The 19,244-nt window shown below is 34.6% G+C and overlaps 1 protein-coding gene across 1 annotated transcript in view; it reads left to right on the top strand.

The window, feature by feature from the left end:
* The window catches only part of col5a3a (collagen, type V, alpha 3a), a 73,052-nt gene that overhangs the window by 31,561 nt on the left and 22,247 nt on the right, over positions 1-19,244 (top strand). The window contains exons 21-43 of the mRNA XM_077735155.1: positions 2,758-2,811; positions 3,332-3,376; positions 4,454-4,507; positions 5,296-5,340; positions 5,964-6,017; positions 8,738-8,782; positions 8,875-8,928; positions 10,694-10,738; positions 11,790-11,843; positions 11,924-12,031; positions 12,564-12,617; positions 13,580-13,633; positions 14,143-14,187; positions 14,362-14,415; positions 15,520-15,564; positions 15,690-15,743; positions 16,060-16,113; positions 16,274-16,327; positions 16,423-16,530; positions 17,812-17,901; positions 18,007-18,060; positions 18,673-18,780; positions 18,855-18,962. Of these exons, the coding sequence (XP_077591281.1) occupies positions 2,758-2,811; positions 3,332-3,376; positions 4,454-4,507; positions 5,296-5,340; positions 5,964-6,017; positions 8,738-8,782; positions 8,875-8,928; positions 10,694-10,738; positions 11,790-11,843; positions 11,924-12,031; positions 12,564-12,617; positions 13,580-13,633; positions 14,143-14,187; positions 14,362-14,415; positions 15,520-15,564; positions 15,690-15,743; positions 16,060-16,113; positions 16,274-16,327; positions 16,423-16,530; positions 17,812-17,901; positions 18,007-18,060; positions 18,673-18,780; positions 18,855-18,962 (1,440 nt within the window). The remainder of the gene's footprint in view (positions 1-2,757; positions 2,812-3,331; positions 3,377-4,453; positions 4,508-5,295; positions 5,341-5,963; positions 6,018-8,737; positions 8,783-8,874; positions 8,929-10,693; positions 10,739-11,789; positions 11,844-11,923; positions 12,032-12,563; positions 12,618-13,579; positions 13,634-14,142; positions 14,188-14,361; positions 14,416-15,519; positions 15,565-15,689; positions 15,744-16,059; positions 16,114-16,273; positions 16,328-16,422; positions 16,531-17,811; positions 17,902-18,006; positions 18,061-18,672; positions 18,781-18,854; positions 18,963-19,244) is intronic.

The following is a 19,244-nucleotide window of genomic DNA, read 5'->3' as shown; positions in this document are numbered from 1 at the left end:
CACGCTTTCACTCTTCAAAAAGCAAATAGGGCTGTTCCACTTCGCTGCATCTCACCTCCATAGCTGCTCTTGGTCACATACAAGTCGAAGGCTTTCTCGGCTGAGTGCAGGTGAGCTGAGTAGCTAAGTTCCAACGGCACCCAATGTGACGTTCCACATTTGGCGCAACTTGTAGCACAGAAAGCCATTCAATGTGTGTTTTGGTCGGGCATTATATATGTGAACTCCTGAGTTTTTGAGAACTTGTGTTTCTTGTGTGGCTCTCACATCAACACGTTTTGGACCAAACTAGTACAGTTAGTTCAATTTTGCCCTACTCCTTGAATGAAAATGCAATTGTGCTTGGGAATTGTTTAAATTTCTTTTGCTGCAAACTTCCCAGCCCAAGCCAATTCGTTAAATACGTCCACATGTATGTAAACACACTACAACTTCAAGTGATCTTATGCACACTCAGAGAAGCTCAACAAACAACTTCGTGACCACTCCATCCGAAACTGATCAGCCAGGGTCCCGTAAAAAGATGCCTTTGATTGGTGTGTCATGAATTCCAGTCAGTCGGTGAGGTCTGGCATGGAGTGCGGCCCAGGAAAGCTGAGTTAATTCGAAAATTAGGCAGCCACAATTGACCCTTCAATAGTACAATTGAACGGTACTACGGGGGAAAGTTTGAAAAATCGAACGGCATGCCGTTGATATAGAGGTATTACAGTATACTGTTTTATCAATCAGGTGTATGCTAATAATGGTAGGATCCTTCTCATACTATCTGGCCTTGGTCAGCAAGGCCAGAGCCGGACTGTACCACAACCCACCCGTTTCAAGGTTAAGAAAACCAGAGCTCCAGAAGAAGAGTCCTAAGATACAATTTTCTAATTTGTAGAACAAAGGAGTACTTTTTTAGTAAATACAAAGATTAAAAAAGAAAAGTAAAATATAAGTGTGACTACATACTTAATGTGAGTGATAATACAAAAAAGATACATGATCAGTGTGAATAAATTCAAAACTGTCATAGACTAGTGAGAGACATACGTTTAAGTAGATAACAAATTGTAGGTTCATACTTTCCTGTGAGAAGTGCATTTTCTTCCCCGAGGGCTTTCTCCCGGTAGTCCGGTTTACTCCAACATCTCGAAGACATGCAAATTAGACTGGAAAGACACCTTAAATTGCTCTTAGGTATGAATATGAGCGTGAATGGTTTTCTGTCTCCTTGTACCCTGCGATTGGTCAGCCACCAATGATGAATGATTTCATATATATATATCTCTATATCTATCTATCTATATATATATATATATATATATATATATATATATATATATATATATATATATATATATATATATATATATATATATATATATATATATATATATATATATATATATATATATATATATATATATATATATATATATATATATATATATATATATATATATATATATATATATATATCTATATCTATATATATATATATATATATATATATATATATATATATATATATATATCTATCTATCTATCTATCTATCTATCTATCTATCTATCTATCTATCTATCTATCTATCTATCTATCTATCTATATATATATATATATCTATATATATCTATATATATATCTATATATATATATATATATATATATACATATATATATATATATATATATATATATATATATATATATATATATATATATATATATATATATATATATATATATATATATATATATATATATATATATATATATATATATATATATATATATATATATATATATATATATATATATATATATATATATATATATATATATATATATATATATATATATATATATATATATATATATATATATATATATATATATATATATATATATATATATATATATATATATATATATATATATATATATATATATATATATATATATATATATATATATATATATATATATATATATATATATATATATATATATATATATATATATATATATATATATATATATATATATATATATATATATATATATATATATATATATATATATATATATATATATACACACACACACAAAATATGCCGGTTAGTTAGCCCGTCCCCCTCACAGTTCTGTGATTGAGGGTTGAGTCACCGATGTCTCCACTCCCTTTAATTGTGGCTACAAAGTACCTGTCGGAGAAATGTGAGGCAGGTTGAGAGGACAGGAGTACCTTTAGTACGCCTGTCATTTCTCAAGTTCATCTCTGCATCAAACACAGAGGCTGATTGACTCACACTCCATCTTCCTCTCAGTAGGAGCCGAGTTCTCAGTAGGTGGTTGTCTTTGCAAATGCAGCACCCTGCGTGGCAGGAAAAGTGACCTGAAACATGCCTGCAAGTCTGTGTTAAACCACAGAGGCTGTTTTCACTGGCAAATACTGTTGGGGGGGTTAAGGTAGAATATGAGTTTGCTTGGAATGAGTAGAAGCAGAACGTAGAGATAAAAATCATGGCCATAGTGATTATATTTCCATATCAATCATGTCCCTGGAGATCACAGATGTGCTTCTGGAACAGGTGCCTTGGCTAGCCTACAAAGAACACGGTGCAGAGTAGAGCAGGTTGGCAAAAACTAAAATATCCACACAAAAAAATACATCTGTAAACACAAGTATGCATAAATATCACATCATGGTATGCCTCAAATAATGTCAAAATTTAATATAAGCAGATACATTTATTTTTCTTTCATTCCAGGGTCAACGGGGTCTTTTTGGGCCTCGCGGAATGCCAGGTCCACCTGGACAACCGGTAAGTCAACATTGCTCCAATTTTGAAATAATGATAGATGTTCAATCATGTGTGTCTGTTCATATGCCAGTGGATGGTATTGGAGTCAAATCTTCAAACCAAATCATATTTTTTCGCAAATTACAATATGCATATTCACAGGTATTGAGAAAAAGTATTTTGGGAGGCTGCAGCAAAATGATGCTGACAGAGTCCTGACAAACACAAGAAACTTAACCACACTACAGTGGCTTCACATGAGTTAAAGGATAGACAAAAATCTTACTGCTCATCTTGCAAACACTTAATGGACAAAAATATATGACTTATGTTATCTGGAACATGTTTGCCGTGTATTTTGAGACCAAGAACCAAGTAGCGGGATGCTCCTGTTGTTTTTATATTTTGTCGAATTTCATGTATCACATTTATTTGTGTTTTTGTTTTCTATCTCTTGTTGGTGTTTCAGTGACTTTCATGTGATTTAATTAGCATGTATTTAATTATGGTATACAAATAAGTTTGCCTTGCCTGTTGTTAGGGTATCCAAGGAACAGATGGTGCACAAGGGTCAAAGGGAAACCAGGTACAGTAGAACTATATGAACAATCCCTGATGACTATAATAACTATGAAAGTGTTGCACTAATCAAATTGACAAGTTGTCTGTCTCCTCGTGTATATCTATATATATATACATACATATATATATACATATATATATATATATATATATATATATATATATATATATATATATATATATATATATATATATATATATATATATATATATATATATATATATATATATATATATATATATATATATATATATATATATATATATATATATATATATATATATATATATATATATATATATATATATATATATATATATCTATATATATATATATATATATATATATATATATATATATATATATATATATATATATATATATATATATCTATCTATCCATCTATCTATCTATCTATCTATCTATCTATCTATCTATCTATCTATCTATCTATCTATCTATCTATATATATATATATATATATATATATCTATATCTATATATATCTATATATATATATATATATATATATATATATATATATATATATATATATATATATATATATATATATATATATATATATATATATATATATATATATATATATATATATATATATATATATATATATATATATATATATATATATATATATATATATATATATATATATATATGCCTATAAGGCACCGCCGCATATAAGCCGCCACCTGATTCACAATTTTCACCTCCAGATTCATAGTTTTAATAGGGAGTATGAATGTGATACTTTGAAGGGAAAATCTAAAAAAAAATCATGTCTGAGCTACTGTAAGGATCAAAAACCAATTATTAGGGTCAATATCATAAGGAAGTTATGATAGTCTTCTTACTGCAAAACAGAAAATAACCAACAAATAGTAAATGCTAATTTTCCAACACCTACTGGTGAAAAATAATATATCAACACTGTAAGTCTTTTGCACATATAAGCCGTACCCTTGATTCAGTCTTAATTTTTTTGTTACAAATATGGCTTACATGCAAGTTTATAGTTATATTTGTGAACAATTTGGACATCATGATGCTTGTTTCTAGGGTCTGCATGGAGAAATAGGACCTGCAGGACAACAAGGACATCCTGGACCAGAGGTTTTGATCTATGTTTTTCAGTTATCATCACTTCTAATTCAGAATATTGCCTAAACTCTATCGCAACGACCTTGTCCTGTCGAATTAGTTCTCTGATTTTGGAAATTATTGGCTCCAAGTTGTTGATAGCATGCCATTTGCTGAGTATAAGGTGTGTGTTGGTGCAGTCATGTATGTATAGCAAGTAAAGTATTAGACTCAGCAAACAGCCTGGGGGCAAGCCGGTGCTGAGCATGCGGGCAGATGAGAGGTGGTGACCCAGATTCAGGTCCTGGGGTAAAAAAAAAAAAGATGAAATCTGTCATTTATTTAAATAATTTATGTGGTACCCCTATAACCTATATATATATATATATATATATATATATATATATATATATATATATATATATATATATATATATATATATATATATATATATATATATATATATATATATATATATATATATATATATATATATATATATATATATATATATATATATATATATATATATATATATATATATATATATATATATATATATATATATATATATATATATATATATATATATATATATATATATATATATATATATATATATATATATATATATATATATATATATATATATATATATATATATATATATATATATATATATATATATATATATATATATATATATATATATATATATATATATATATATATATATATATATATATATATATATATATATATATATATATATATTTTAAGCAATCATGTGACATTTAACCTGACTGATGCTTTAATACAGGGCTTACCTGGATCTCAGGGTCCCATTGGGTTGCCGGGAGAGAAGGTGGGTTGCTTTTGTTTTGCTTATTCACGGAATTGAATCTTAGTGACCTTGTGAGCGCTGCCATTGCACTTGCCTACAGGAGCCGACAGTACAACTCAACTAGTGTCAGCTCTAATGGTGACAGCATTGGTACAGACAGGAAATCAATGCAGAGGAAAAATACACAGGCTCACGGAAATTATGGAAGGCTTGGCCTTTGTGCAACCAAAGTCTGGACTGATAAAAGCAAAAGAATTGATTTACAACTTATGCTGAGCTATTGATGATTGTAGATTCCCAGGGGTGCTGGAGTTTATCCCAGCCAACTATGGGGAACAGGTGGGGGACATTCTGAAATGTTTTCCAGCCAATGGGAGGCCACAAGAAGACGAACAACCATACACGCTCACACTCATACTTATGGGCAATTTTGAGTGTTCAATCACTCTACAACGCTTGTTTTTTTGGGTTGTGGGAGAAAACCTGAGTACCCGGCTTGGGATTTCATGAACGTTGGTGATTCGGTAAAGACGTAAATAATCATTAGACATCTTTTTTTAACACATGAATGGTAGGCATTTTACAAGGGGAAGTGTAAGAATACTGCATGTGTAATGTCTGATATGTTGTTTTGTCCGATACAGGGTCCCCAGGGGAAACAAGGAATGCAAGGACTACCGGGCATTGATGGACAGCCTGTAAGTACAAACAAAAACAAAATGTGCCCATAGATGCGTATTGTCCATGCGTTTAACTCTGTTTAAAGTCTTTCACTGTTACTGTGAATGACGTCCAATCATGTTGCTTTGTCATCCTTTTGGCGTGAATTAAATAAGTTTGGCACTAGTAGACTCTATCTATATAAACAATATGTGTAATAACGTCAGATGCAATTGACAATTTCTATGCAGATGATACTATTTTTTATTGCAGTTCTAACTCACTCAGCGTTTTGAGTTTTTACAAGCTGCTTCTAATGTTATCCATCCTCATTTATATGATCTTGAACACAGATAATCGTCATGGCTTTCTCTCATACAAATGTGCTACTACAGAATGTTAAAAATATAACATCCAAAAGTAAACCGATAAAGCAGGGTTTAAATAATACATCCTCTGGTTTTATCCTGGACCAAGACTTTCATTTAAAGCCCATATAAAATATCTGGTAATCAAACTCCGGCTAAAGTGTGGATTCTTTTTTAGAAATATACCTGCTTCTTTCTTAGGGTTAAAAAAAAAATTGTGACCTGGACCTTTTTTCCCCTTTTGGTCAATGGAGACATGCTTTATTTGAGTGCTTCATCCAAGTGTCTCCACTCCAGTGTATTTCATTCAGTACTAAGATTTGTCACTAGCTGTAGTCCTTTCTCCCACCACTGTGAACTGTACGTAAAATCAAATCTGCTTTCTGTGCGCACATAGATACACAAAACTTTTTTTTTCCGTTAGGGTCGATTGGCCAGTGTGTAGGTAGGTACGTAGGATCAGGCAAACATTTGGCAGCTGAGTGAACATATACACACTTGCACGCGAACACAACTTAAAAACTTCAAATTGTGTTATGTTTCTTGAAATATCTATCAAACAACGATAGCTTTTGACGACTTTTCATAATTTTCAATGCATTCTTATACCTGTCAACCTCGGCCAATACCTCCCCTTATTTATGATTGCAATTCCACTTATTAGGCGATGAAAGACTACAAACACAACGTGGCACATGTTTACTCACTTAGGACGTAAGTTGTACCCTGCATTTTATCTTGAAACGCAGGGAAAAATAATCACAATAGTGATTCGTTGTTGCTTTCTCAATGCAGCTTTACTGATATGAGGAAAAATCTGTCGTGTTGGTCAATGACAATTTTAGCAGTCGACGATGATGTTTTGGTCTGCTACAAGTGACCGAGACTATATATTAGAGCCGAAATGGGTAAAATGAGATCGGTATTACACAAATCCTGTACTTAAAAAAATCCTGTACAAAAGTTTTTATATACAGCGTACATCATTTGAAATGATCAAAAATCGTATAAAATACAGGAAAAAACTTATAAGTTGACAGGTATGCATTCGTTGTCAAGCTGGGCGATAGCAAAACTCGTGAACACTTTGACAACATTAGGCTTCTTCTTTTCACTTACATCATAACTTTTGTGGAGCCCATGATGAAAAGCAAGAATAAAACAGCGCACTAAGAAAAACTTGAAATCTATTCGAAGTCTGTGAGGAATGAGGGTAGAAGGAACACGAATGAAGAACTGACTGCCTGAGTGGCTCCGTCAGAAGGTCCTGGAAAATGTCCCCTGAAAGGGTTCTTTTTGACCAACTATTGTGCTCATTCTACGTCAGTGGCCGCTACCCAGTCCCAGAGCATGACTTTTTTTGGGTTGGACTCCCACCATTCTCCTTACACATGGTGATCACTCCCAGCTTGCTCATCTGCCTACAGTGCATCATGTAGATTCAGATTCATTCTTGCCAATGGAGGCCAGTGAAGTGTCTCTATCATGACATTTTCAAAATTAAATTCAGGATTCTACAAGACAATGTTTGAATTTCTGAAATTCTGCATTTCGTAACTTTGAATTTCTTTCTTATCCAGAAAGTTGTCCCATTGAGGTATTTGGTAACCTTCAATTTTTTTTGTTTGTTTAGGTATTAGTGAGTACAGGTGCCACTGTGAAATATTAATAAAACGAGAATGTAACAATGACATTATCTCTTGATGGTTGGCATTTAATGATAATATTTCAGTGCCATTGGATGATCGTTCATTCGCCCCTCCCAGTCAAAATAGATTGAATGACTATCACTGTCAATGGTAGCCAATTCATTTAGTACAAAAACAAAGCAGTTCCCCACACTGAGAAGCTTGTTGAACTGTTTCCTATTGCTGCCAAAGGCAGTGAATGAGTTATTGATGTCTATCATAAGCATTCATTCATGATCATGGCAGGTGTCATGCCACAATTACTTCAAACTCATGGCAGTCTTAGGAACCCATATTCAAATAAAGTGGAACTTCAATTTTATTAATTTGGCAAATGTTACTTGCCAGAAGAGTACACTGAATGTGATATAGATGAATTCCATTTTCATTACTGCTTAAAGGTAAATGCTTGATCCAAATGCTAATATTTGACAACAGATTCTGTTCCACTTCAATAAGTTCATTGTATTCCACCCCAAAATGTGCTCCCATTTTGGAGTTTAAATTGCTACTCACTTCATGTGCCTATTAATTATCTGACAGGGCTATTTTTTCAAGTAGTTACATTATAACAGAGGCTTCTCTCTCACAAACACTGACTTCTATGCATTTCAATTTCCTCAATGCAGTTGGAGTAATTCTGTTAACTCAACCACAGTGCAATGACGATAACTTGACTTGAAATTATTTTCTTTCCTGCAGGGCCACCCCGGAAGAGAGGGATCTCAAGGAGAAAAAGGTGCTCAGGTAAATATGTATATATGTAATAATGGAATGTGTGAATCAAAATTCTTCCTTAAGACAGATTGTATATGAACATTATAATGAATCTCATGCAGGGCGTGATAGGTGCCCAAGGGCCAATTGGATATCCAGGGATCCGTGGCGTCAAGGTAAGACAATGGCTATAACAAAACTGGAAAATCTAGGTAAGTTGATTAGCCACATTACCACCAAATAAGATACTTACTCATTTCGTGCCATTCACAAAGTTACCGATGACCTTATTAATACCTTCTGCAACTAAATGTAGTCAACGTATTTCTTGCAACTTATTTATTCATTCATTCATCTTCCATACTCGTATCCTCGTAACGATTGCCTATCCCTGTTGACTCCGGCCGAAAGGCTGACTACACCCTGCACTGGTTGCCTATCAGCTATAGGGCAGACGACAATTTGCACTTACTGATGATCATCTGCATCTTGAATCTGAATTAAAATGCTTTATATTACCCAGCATACCAAGGATAATGCAGAAAGCTCACAACCTATTGAAGAAAAGTATAACAATTGTTTGCCACTGTGTCCTAAACATGTTTAATACTTTTCAAACATCCATAGACACTCAATTCTTATATCAGTTTCATGTTAAAAGCAGGCTGCCCGGTGGCACGAATGGTTAGCACGTCAGCCTCACAGGTCCACGGTCAAATCCAGGTTGATCCACCTGTGTGGAGTTTGCATGTTCTCCCCAGGCCTGCGTGGGTTTTTTTCGGGTACTCTGGATCCCTCCAACATTCTAAAGACATGCACAGTAGGCTAATCAGACACTTCAAATTGCCCCTACATATGAGTGGGAGCATGATTGGTTGTCCGTCTCCTCGTGCCCTTCGATTGGCTACCCACCGATTTATGGGGTCCCCTGCTTCTGGCTTGGAGTCAGCTGGGATAGGCTACAACACCCCCCGCAACCCTAATGAGGATGAAGCGGTTTAGACATTGAGGTGAGATGAGATATTAAATGTATTTTTTTTATGGGAAACTCTTCAAAGGGAATTTACAAGAGCTGAGAAAAATGAAAGAATGGTGGCCTTTTGTGTAACCTGACAATGCCACTATCGGGGAGATTTCAACACAATCCGATGTCATTTCACCTATTAGGAAGCTAATTCCACCTACTCCTAATCACCACCACTTGGACATTGTTGCCAGTTGCTCTGCTTGGGGTATTTAAGGACCCATCTTCAAACATTTATTGTCAGTTTGTCTGCATATCAATGTTTATTAAGGCTAATCCCCAACATCAAAGTTGTTACTCTTCGTTGGATTCCCTTGACTGATCTTCGTCATGATCTTTCGCCCTTCACATCATCTCAGTGTCATCGACGACAATAGACATAGCTCTGAGTTTAAATTAGTTTGACATGACTGGATATCAAATCCATTCGATGTGAATAATCTGGCTGCCAGTCCTCCCACTTCAAATAGATTGGATGTCTAGCACTGTCGATGGCAGCCATTGAAACAAATTAATATTCAGAAAGTTACTATAATAAATAGAATTGACACCTATCTCTGTCAATGGCATTGCAGGTATTAATAAAATGCATTAGAAAATGTCTATCGCAAGTAAGGAAGGAAGTTACTTAGTTAACTCATTGGCAGCAGTTGACGGCACTTGACATCCAAGCAATTTTGACTGAGGTGCTGGCAGTTATTGTTAAAAATACATTTTAAAACTTCAAAATCAGTTCATCACGAGTAGATGTACAATCCATGAGAAGTGGGGGTTATCTGAAAATGAACTTTGATTCATTCTCTGTCACCGCCCTTCTTCAAATGGATTGGATTTCAAGCAACGTCAAAATGCAATTTTATTTAACCTAAAAGATAGGTGGAGTATCCTCACAACAATAATTATGACTATTTTTTCAGGGAACTGATGGCGTTAGAGGTCTAAAGGGGGTCAAAGGAGAAAAGGTGAGTTACAACTAGGGTATTGTACATGGATCTAGTTAGAGCTGGGTGATATGACTAAAATAAAATCATGATAAAATAAAGATGATATCAGTCGATATTGATAATTATCATGATAACCCCTTTCTGTGAATAAGTAAATAAATCCCTTTCCTCCTCATTCAAATTTGAAAGTACCTATTACATTACTTTACAAGAAAAGAGAATATGAATTATGTTTATTTAAGATTGTTGTTCTGCTATGAAAATTAAAGAATAACACCTGCAGAAATCTTGACAGGCTTCTTTAATTTTATAAATTTGCCTTCAGACCAAAAATTGCTGCGCAATATGAAATGAATAAAATAATCAACTGAAGACATCATCACCATTGGCAAGAAGACTATTTTCAGCCTCACAAAATTAAACAATGTAAATCTACCTCACATATGGCCATTTACAAGAAATAACATTAAAAAAGGTTGGATGAACTTAACCCATTTTTACCTAAGATAAGAAGTTTTAGATATTTGAAATACTTTCAGAACAGTTAAATAAAATGGGGAAACACCTTGATGTCAAGTAAGAAAAAAGTATTGCAGGCTGTCCTCAAATGACGACAGTGGGTTAAGGACATTTTCAATAAGTCTTTAAAAATCAGAAAGAAAGAAAACACCAGGGAGAATTCACCTGGATCTTTTGGTGGGCCGGCTTGGTGCTATGCTGCATCTCATAATAACTTATTTTGGCCGTGTTATTGTACTTTTGCCTTAATGCTCCATGTTAACCTTTATTGCTAACATGGTAAAAACACGTTTCCACGTCATCCTCTTCTCCTGAGCGTTGGTTTTGAAGTAGCGTTCGTCTCGCAACAGTACCTCCATTCTCTCTGGTAGTCGTGTGGTGTAGTTGTAGTGTGTTGTTGTCAAAAAATATTTCACAACAATTATCATTACGGTTTTACTGCCCACTTCTACATCTAGTTGCTTTCAATCAGTCGCCATAATCCCTTTAATTTTCCATCACAATACAGTATCATATTTCTAATTTTGTATATCTCATGTGACCTTATTAGGGAGAAGATGGATTCCCTGGCTTCAAAGGAGACATGGGCCTCAAGGGAGACAGGGTCAGAATGTGACAACTTTCTTATATCTGCTATACTTCTTTTTGCACAAGTCTGCAAAATAACCTTTTTTTCCCCTTTAGGGCGAGAGTGGGGCTCCAGGTCCTCGCGGTGAGGACGGAGCAGAGGGGCCAAATGGCCAACTGGGAGCCATGGGGGATGTTGGACCTCTTGGAATTGCTGGAGAGAAGGTGGGGTATTTGAGGAAAACATAAATTAGTGTTTTCAGGACAAAAAGTTACTTTTTTTTCTTATAGTTTGGCCGAGGGTGCAACTCCGGTGGCCTAGTCCTTATTCTTTAGAAATACATTTTGAATTTGCCATCTATTGATTTATAGTAATCCCCCAATTTTCACGGATAATCTAGACCAAACATGGCTGCGATAATCGAAAAAAAAGTGACTTAGGATAACCCCTATTATTTCTACTATACTACGTTTTCATAAATACAATTAGTACACAATTATCAAGAAGTGTATTTGGATTGGATAACTTAATTCATCACGTATTCGGGAAATTTTGTTGTCACAGTAGCAAGAGGGTGAGGATGCAGAATTAGGAAAGGCATTTTAGTCATAAATACATAGGTGGTAATAAGTTAATAAATAAATACATGAATAAATGTATAAAAAAGTGTGTTGCTGCAACTTTGTTTTCTTATTTCATTTAAGTGTTGGAATCTTGGAGGAAGCATTGGGTTTTCAACTTTTTTTGCTCTTGCAGGGTCACCTTGGAGTGCCAGGACTGCCAGGATACCCAGGACGTCAAGGTTCAAAGGTAATCAATTACTCACATGCGTATGAATGAGGGTATTTCCTATTGTGTTTTGTTTCATATAAGAATACCGTATTTTCTTGCATATAAGACGCCTCCGTGTATAAGCGTACCGTTACAAATGCCTTAAAATCATTGAATTTTACAATTTCTCTCGTATAAGACGCCCTCTGATTCAAAATTTTCACCCCCATATTCTTGGTTTTAATAGGGAGTACAATTGTGTTACTTCGAAGGGAAAATCTGAAGAAAAATCATCACACATGGTATTTCTAAGATACTGAATCAAAAGAATCGTCTGCTGGATTGCACATTATTTCGGTCATTATCATAAGGAAGTTAATATGCCCGTCTTTGTAAATGCAAAATATCAAATTATTCAATTTGAAAAAAGAAATAAGTATCTTGACGAGAACCTAGTGCTTCTCAATGACAGAAATTACACTTTTCTTACCAGAAGTTTCAGATCTTGTGCCGGCCATAAGGCTTCTAATGTAAAAATATCTCGATTTTTTCGATGGTTCATATTACTTCTATAGTTGTCACTTTCGAATTGGAAATAAAAAGCAAAAAAATATAAGCAGAACTGTGTTTTATTTCCTAATCACAAATGCACAATCATTTTCTTTCTGTATTCCAAAAGGGTGTTGTCTAGACAGACATTTAAAAAGAAAACGTGAGCAGTATAACCAGAAAGTGTTTCTGTAGCGGCCTCGTTTTCACCAAGTCTCTGGGTGCAAAAATAGTGTTATGGCGCTTCCTCTTTGTCAATTTGCAGTTTCATGCATGTCAAGTCTAATTTTTGCGTAATCAAGCTGAAACCTGGATTCAGTCATCATTTTTTTTGTTACGAATCCCGCCTATATGTGAGAAAATACGGTAAAAAAATTCATAAATTCATAAATTAGTAAATTATACACTAATAAGATATTTAGGCGAGTCTGATTAACCCATTGTCTCTCCAGGGAACAGTTGGCTTCCTTGGTGTGGCAGGATCTCCAGGAGAGAAGGGACGAAGGGTGAGGACATTGAAACTAGAGCATACTTACCTACTGTCGTGACTTCTTGAATTATTCTTATTTCAAATTAACATTGGCTGGTATTAATGCATTGCGCTCCTTCCCGGGACTCACTTGTTCTGCTGGGGGACTTCAATGCTCACAGGCGCAACAACAGTGAGACTTGGAGGGGAGTGAATGAGAAGATCTTTTTCGTATCTCGGGGCATTCATTTGCACATAAAAAGCTTCATAACCTGAAAATGTTGTACCTAGAGGCATTTCCAAGTAGTGGTATAACTGTATATAAAATAAAATTCACTTCATTTGATGGTGCTTGCTAATTTGACAAAGAACCTTTGATGAGTTTCTTATGTTAAAGTTCTGGCAACCATAGCTGTTTTTTTTCTCTGTGAATTCAACTTTTTCTTATTTATTTATTTATTTATTTTTCAGTGCGCTTAACCTGGTTATTCTTAGTAAGATATTCAGGTTTCACTGAATTTGTCTATTATTCACTTTTAAATCCAGGGTCCAGCAGGCCAGCCAGGATCTGGAGGTCAAAGAGGTCCTAATGTAAGTGCCACTATTGACATCACAGCCAGTTCTAGATACACCACGGCACTGTAATTTAATACCATCATCATTAAATCATGATACAGGTTGACCACAATTGGTTTTACTTTTTGGCATTTCCCTGCATGAGATGAATTATTCACATGCTAACAAATGATTTGTTTTTGCCGAAAGGGAGCCCGAGGAGGAAGAGGAGCAAGAGGCACTACTGGGAAGCGTGGAGAGAAGGTGAAGACACATAGATGACACTTATATATTTATTAATTAGTTATTATATGTATTGATTATTTATTTGTCTGTATGTTTGTTATTGTTTTGTGCACTTTGTGGTGAAGGTTTAAATCTCATAATACTTGTATAATGACAATAAAACCATTCTATTCAATCTATTCAAATTATAGCAATGGTCTTCAAACTGATCATCAAGGATTGTTATGGGTCCTGGTTTTTATTCCAAACAATCCAACACAGATATTTTAACCAATGAGGCTCCTGTTAATACCAACTGCATCAAAATTTTGTTAAAATATTTATTGTAAGACACTATTTCCAGCATACTTCGAGCAAAAGGCAGGACACAGCATATGCATGTCACCAGCCAGCCGTAGGGCACACAGAGAGACAGACAACCATTCTCACTCACAATCATGCTGCCACCGAACAGGAATTGATCATGCTTGCCTGCACCGAAGCAAGATGAGTGAAAAACTATACCCTGAAGTGGCTTTGTAAGACACAATTTGTGTTAAAAAATGTGTATTTGGAAAGAAATGCTCCACCCACTGCAGCCTTATGTGGAATAAATTGGAGACCCTTGAGTTATAGCCTTTATACAGGGGTGAGGGACAGCTTTGGCCTTGTGTATCATTTTTTTGCATGTGGATTGACTTGAAATGGCGGCCCATTGGCGCGAGTGGTTAGAGCGTCAAACTCACAGCTCTGGGGTCCTGGGTTAAAATCCAGGTCAGTACACCTGTGTGGAGTTTGTATGTTCTTTCTGGGCATGGGTGGGTTTCCTCCGGGTACACGGTTTCATCCCACATTCCAAAAACATGCATGGTCGGCTGATTGGACACTAGATATGGACTTAGACATGAATGTCAGCAAGCATGGTTATCTGTCTCCTTGTGCCCTTCGATCGGCTGGCGACCGATTCAAGGGGTCTCCTGCCTCTGGCCCGGAGTCATCTGGGATAGGCTCCCTTAACCCTTGTGACCCTAATGATTATAAAGCAGTTCAGAAAATGAATGAATGAATATTATATTAAAACTAAGCAACGTCAATGAGAGTTAATGAGCTAATAGTCAGTTCATGTTTTATTTTGCTCCTAAGGGCTCTACTGGACAAGAGGGCACTCAAGGATCTCCCGGAGAGCAGGTAATTACTACTTGCGTAGTGGGCTTGATGTTTTTTATCATGTTTTTATTTTTTTAACTACATAAGACAAGATTCACAAAAAATAACCACATTTTTAAAAATGTATTCTTCCAACTTTTTTCCAGGGCCCCCTCGGGCCGCAAGGAATGCATGGAGAAACAGGGCCAAAAGGACCAAATGTGAGTGTAAAGCAGGGGTGGACAAACTGATTCTCTAGGGCCGCTGTGGGTGCAGGTTTTTGTTCCAACCAATCGAGCACAGACCGTTTAACCAATGTCATTTCTACAGAAATCAAGAAACACCCGATTGCAAACCACTGATTGCACTTGAATGACATCAGATTGGTGTAAAGGTCCCGTCTCTATGAGTTGGAATTAAAACCATTGCAGCCTTTTGTGCAATAATTCGCATAACCACTTTGTAGAATTTACTTTGCTTCAGGTGTTTTTAATAGTATGTTTGCTTTACAATGACAATAACAAAATAATTCATTAGGGTCCTCCCGGAAAAGATGGAGTCCCAGGTCATCCTGGCCAGAGAGGAGAGCCAGTAAGTCGTTTTTTTACATTTCGTCAAGATTTTTATCAATTATTTTTAATGCTGTCCTCGGTCGCAAACAATAAACAAACTAATCGCTGGGAGACAGCATTATAACCTGTAAAACTGAAGAGGAGACAAAATTTATGACTATCACTGCTGTTATTTATAGGGATTTCAAGGCAAAAATGGCCCCCCTGGCCCGCCGGGGGTTGTTGGACAACAGGTAAGTAGATTTCCCCATAAAAGTGGCTATCTCTCGATCCATTTGAATCGCATTACACAAAGTTGGAAATAAAACTGTGCATATGCGCCTTTTAGGGCAAGACCGGTGAAACAGGGCCAACTGGCAATAGGGGCCATCCAGGTTCACCAGGACCACCGGGTGAGCATGGTTTACCTGGATCGGCTGGAAAGGAAGGAGCTAAGGTGACTAGTTCACGTTGTAACGTCGCGGTAATAATTACTTTGGCCCGGATGTTTATCACTGTCAATGACTTTAAAATGAAAGCAGACTATATACTCGATTAAAAAAAAGCATCCCAAAAAGTGACAGAAATGCCTTACTATTGAAAAATAGGACGACCCCGAATATAAGATGACCCCCTCTTTTTCAAGACTCAAGTTGGAAAAAAGACATTTTGAACACCAAATTCAAATTATATCCACAAAATAAAGAAAACAAATGATTATAACAATATATTCAAGAGAAAAAGCATGTTATTTTGCCTCATTCAAATCATGAAAAAACTGTCTATCACATCTTAATATCTGAACATTTAAATTTGTAAATTAAAGTTCAATGATATTTGCAAATTAATGGCTTCTGGGTTTTTTAAATGTAAATTTACCAATTTTCTGTTATAAAACAACAAAATTGTAATAACTGCATTTACTCCAGTTCTGCACTTTGGAGGACCGAATCAAGGCTAGAAGGCTAGTTTCCTACCTTGTACTTGAAAAAAAAAAAAAAATAATAAAAAAAAAAAAAAAAAAAAATATATATATATATATATATATATATATATATATATATATATATATATATATATATATATATATATATATATATATATATATATATATATATATATATATATATATATATATATATATATATATATATATATATATATATATATATATATATATATATATATATATATATATATATATATATATATATATATATATATATATATATATATATATATATATATATATATATATATATATATATATATATATATATATATATATATATATATATATATATATATATATATATATATATATATATATATATATATATATATATATATATATATATATATATATATATATATATATATATATATATATATATATATATATATATATATATATATATATATATATATATATACACGAGGCAGACACCAGGAAATAGACCAGTGTAAACGACAGGGGAACTCAATGGGCAATCACAGGGCCCGGCCACACGGTGAAAAAACAAACAAACAACAAAAACAATACCTAACAACAACTGCTGCTTTGAAATTAGCAACACAAGATATGGTTTTTGGAAGAGAGCCTGTTGTGTTAATGGCGATGACAATCGCAGTCTGATTACCTGGTGAATTGACCACAATGAACAAACATAATACATAAGCCATAAATCACCACCGAAGGAATGAAACACTTATTTGAGATATCATGTGTAATTTTCAGGGAGACTTGGGTCCACCAGGCATACCAGGAAAGAGTGGCCCTACAGGAGTCCAGGGATTTAGAGGAAGCAGAGGGATCCCTGGCGCAACGGTACAGCAAGAAATTGCCCTGAAATCTATAGCATTTTCGTCCGCATTACTGGCTTCATGACACACAAAGAGCTTGATTGCAAAGTCGTTTGTGTCTCCACGCTAGGGTCCTGCCGGCTTAAAAGGAGGAGAGGGAGTACTTGGTATTCCGGGAATCATTGTAAGTCACATTTCAGGGTGTTTACCCCAGTTTTCTATGTAGCTAAAGCTGTAGTATTAAACTGGTACCAGATCTGTTTTGTGTGGCCCATAAAAGTAAGTCACAATTCTCAACCTGTTATTTTTTGCTGAAATAATTTTTGTGTACAATTTCTGTAGAAAATACATTTTTCAAATTGATTAGAAAACATAGGGAATATCATATTTACAGATTTTCTCATCTTTTATAAAAAAATGTTGTTGTTGTTAAAAAAAACATAAAAAACATCTCTACTATTTTAAATGTTATGGTTTAATTAGATTTTTTATTTTTTTAAAAAGTGGGTCAAAGAAAAAAATGGTAGGAAACTAAAAATAATATGAATATTATAGATCATTCTAACACCAGCATTGTCTCTAAACTAATTGAGTACAAAAATTGATGATAATTTTCTAATCAATTAGGTAATTATTCTTGGCGGATGTCACTTCTCCCTGTCAAAATATATTGAACGTTTAGCACCGTCGTTACCAGCCAAACCAGTTCAATATTTATGTGGTTACCCAAAATAATGGCTCCGAGGAAAATGCTAGCTCATTGGAAAAAGGAAGAAGTGATTAATGTATCTTTCAGGGTGCCACAGGAGAAAGAGGAGCTGCTGGAGCAGTGGGTGCAATTGGCCAGCCAGGGCGACTCGGCAGTGTAGGTCCGGCGGGGCCTATGGGAGAGAAAGGCGAACCGGTAAGACGACAAATATTCCAAATTGAATCGATGTGTGAGGATAACCACGATTGTACTCTGATACTTTTTTTAAGGGAGAAAAGGGACTCGCTGGGCCGGCTGGACATGACGGGGAACAAGGCCCTGTTGGACTATCAGGACCTGGTGGACCACCTGGGAATCCAGGAGAGGACGGAGACAAGGTATTCATTGCTCAGTGACAGAAATAACATTGCTTTGTGAGGGGTTGTGACTTATCACCGGTGTAGTATCCTCAAAGTTCTCTTTTTGGTATAAAACAAAAAAATCCTCTCCAATTTTGGGCTTACATTTTTATTGCTAATAAGGATGATTTATATATTTTTAATAATATGGTTTCCAATAGTGTTTTTTTAGTCACTAGTAGATGTCAAACCCATTATTTCATAAATAATGAAATCCTTCCTTTTTGAACACATCTACATCAAATTGTAATCAATAATATG

The sequence above is a fragment of the Stigmatopora nigra genome, chromosome 15 (genome assembly GCF_051989575.1).
Source record: "Stigmatopora nigra isolate UIUO_SnigA chromosome 15, RoL_Snig_1.1, whole genome shotgun sequence".
Lineage (NCBI taxonomy): Eukaryota > Metazoa > Chordata > Actinopteri > Syngnathiformes > Syngnathidae > Stigmatopora > Stigmatopora nigra.
Note: the sequence above shows the minus strand (reverse complement) of the source record. Positions and strands in the feature narration are given on the sequence as shown.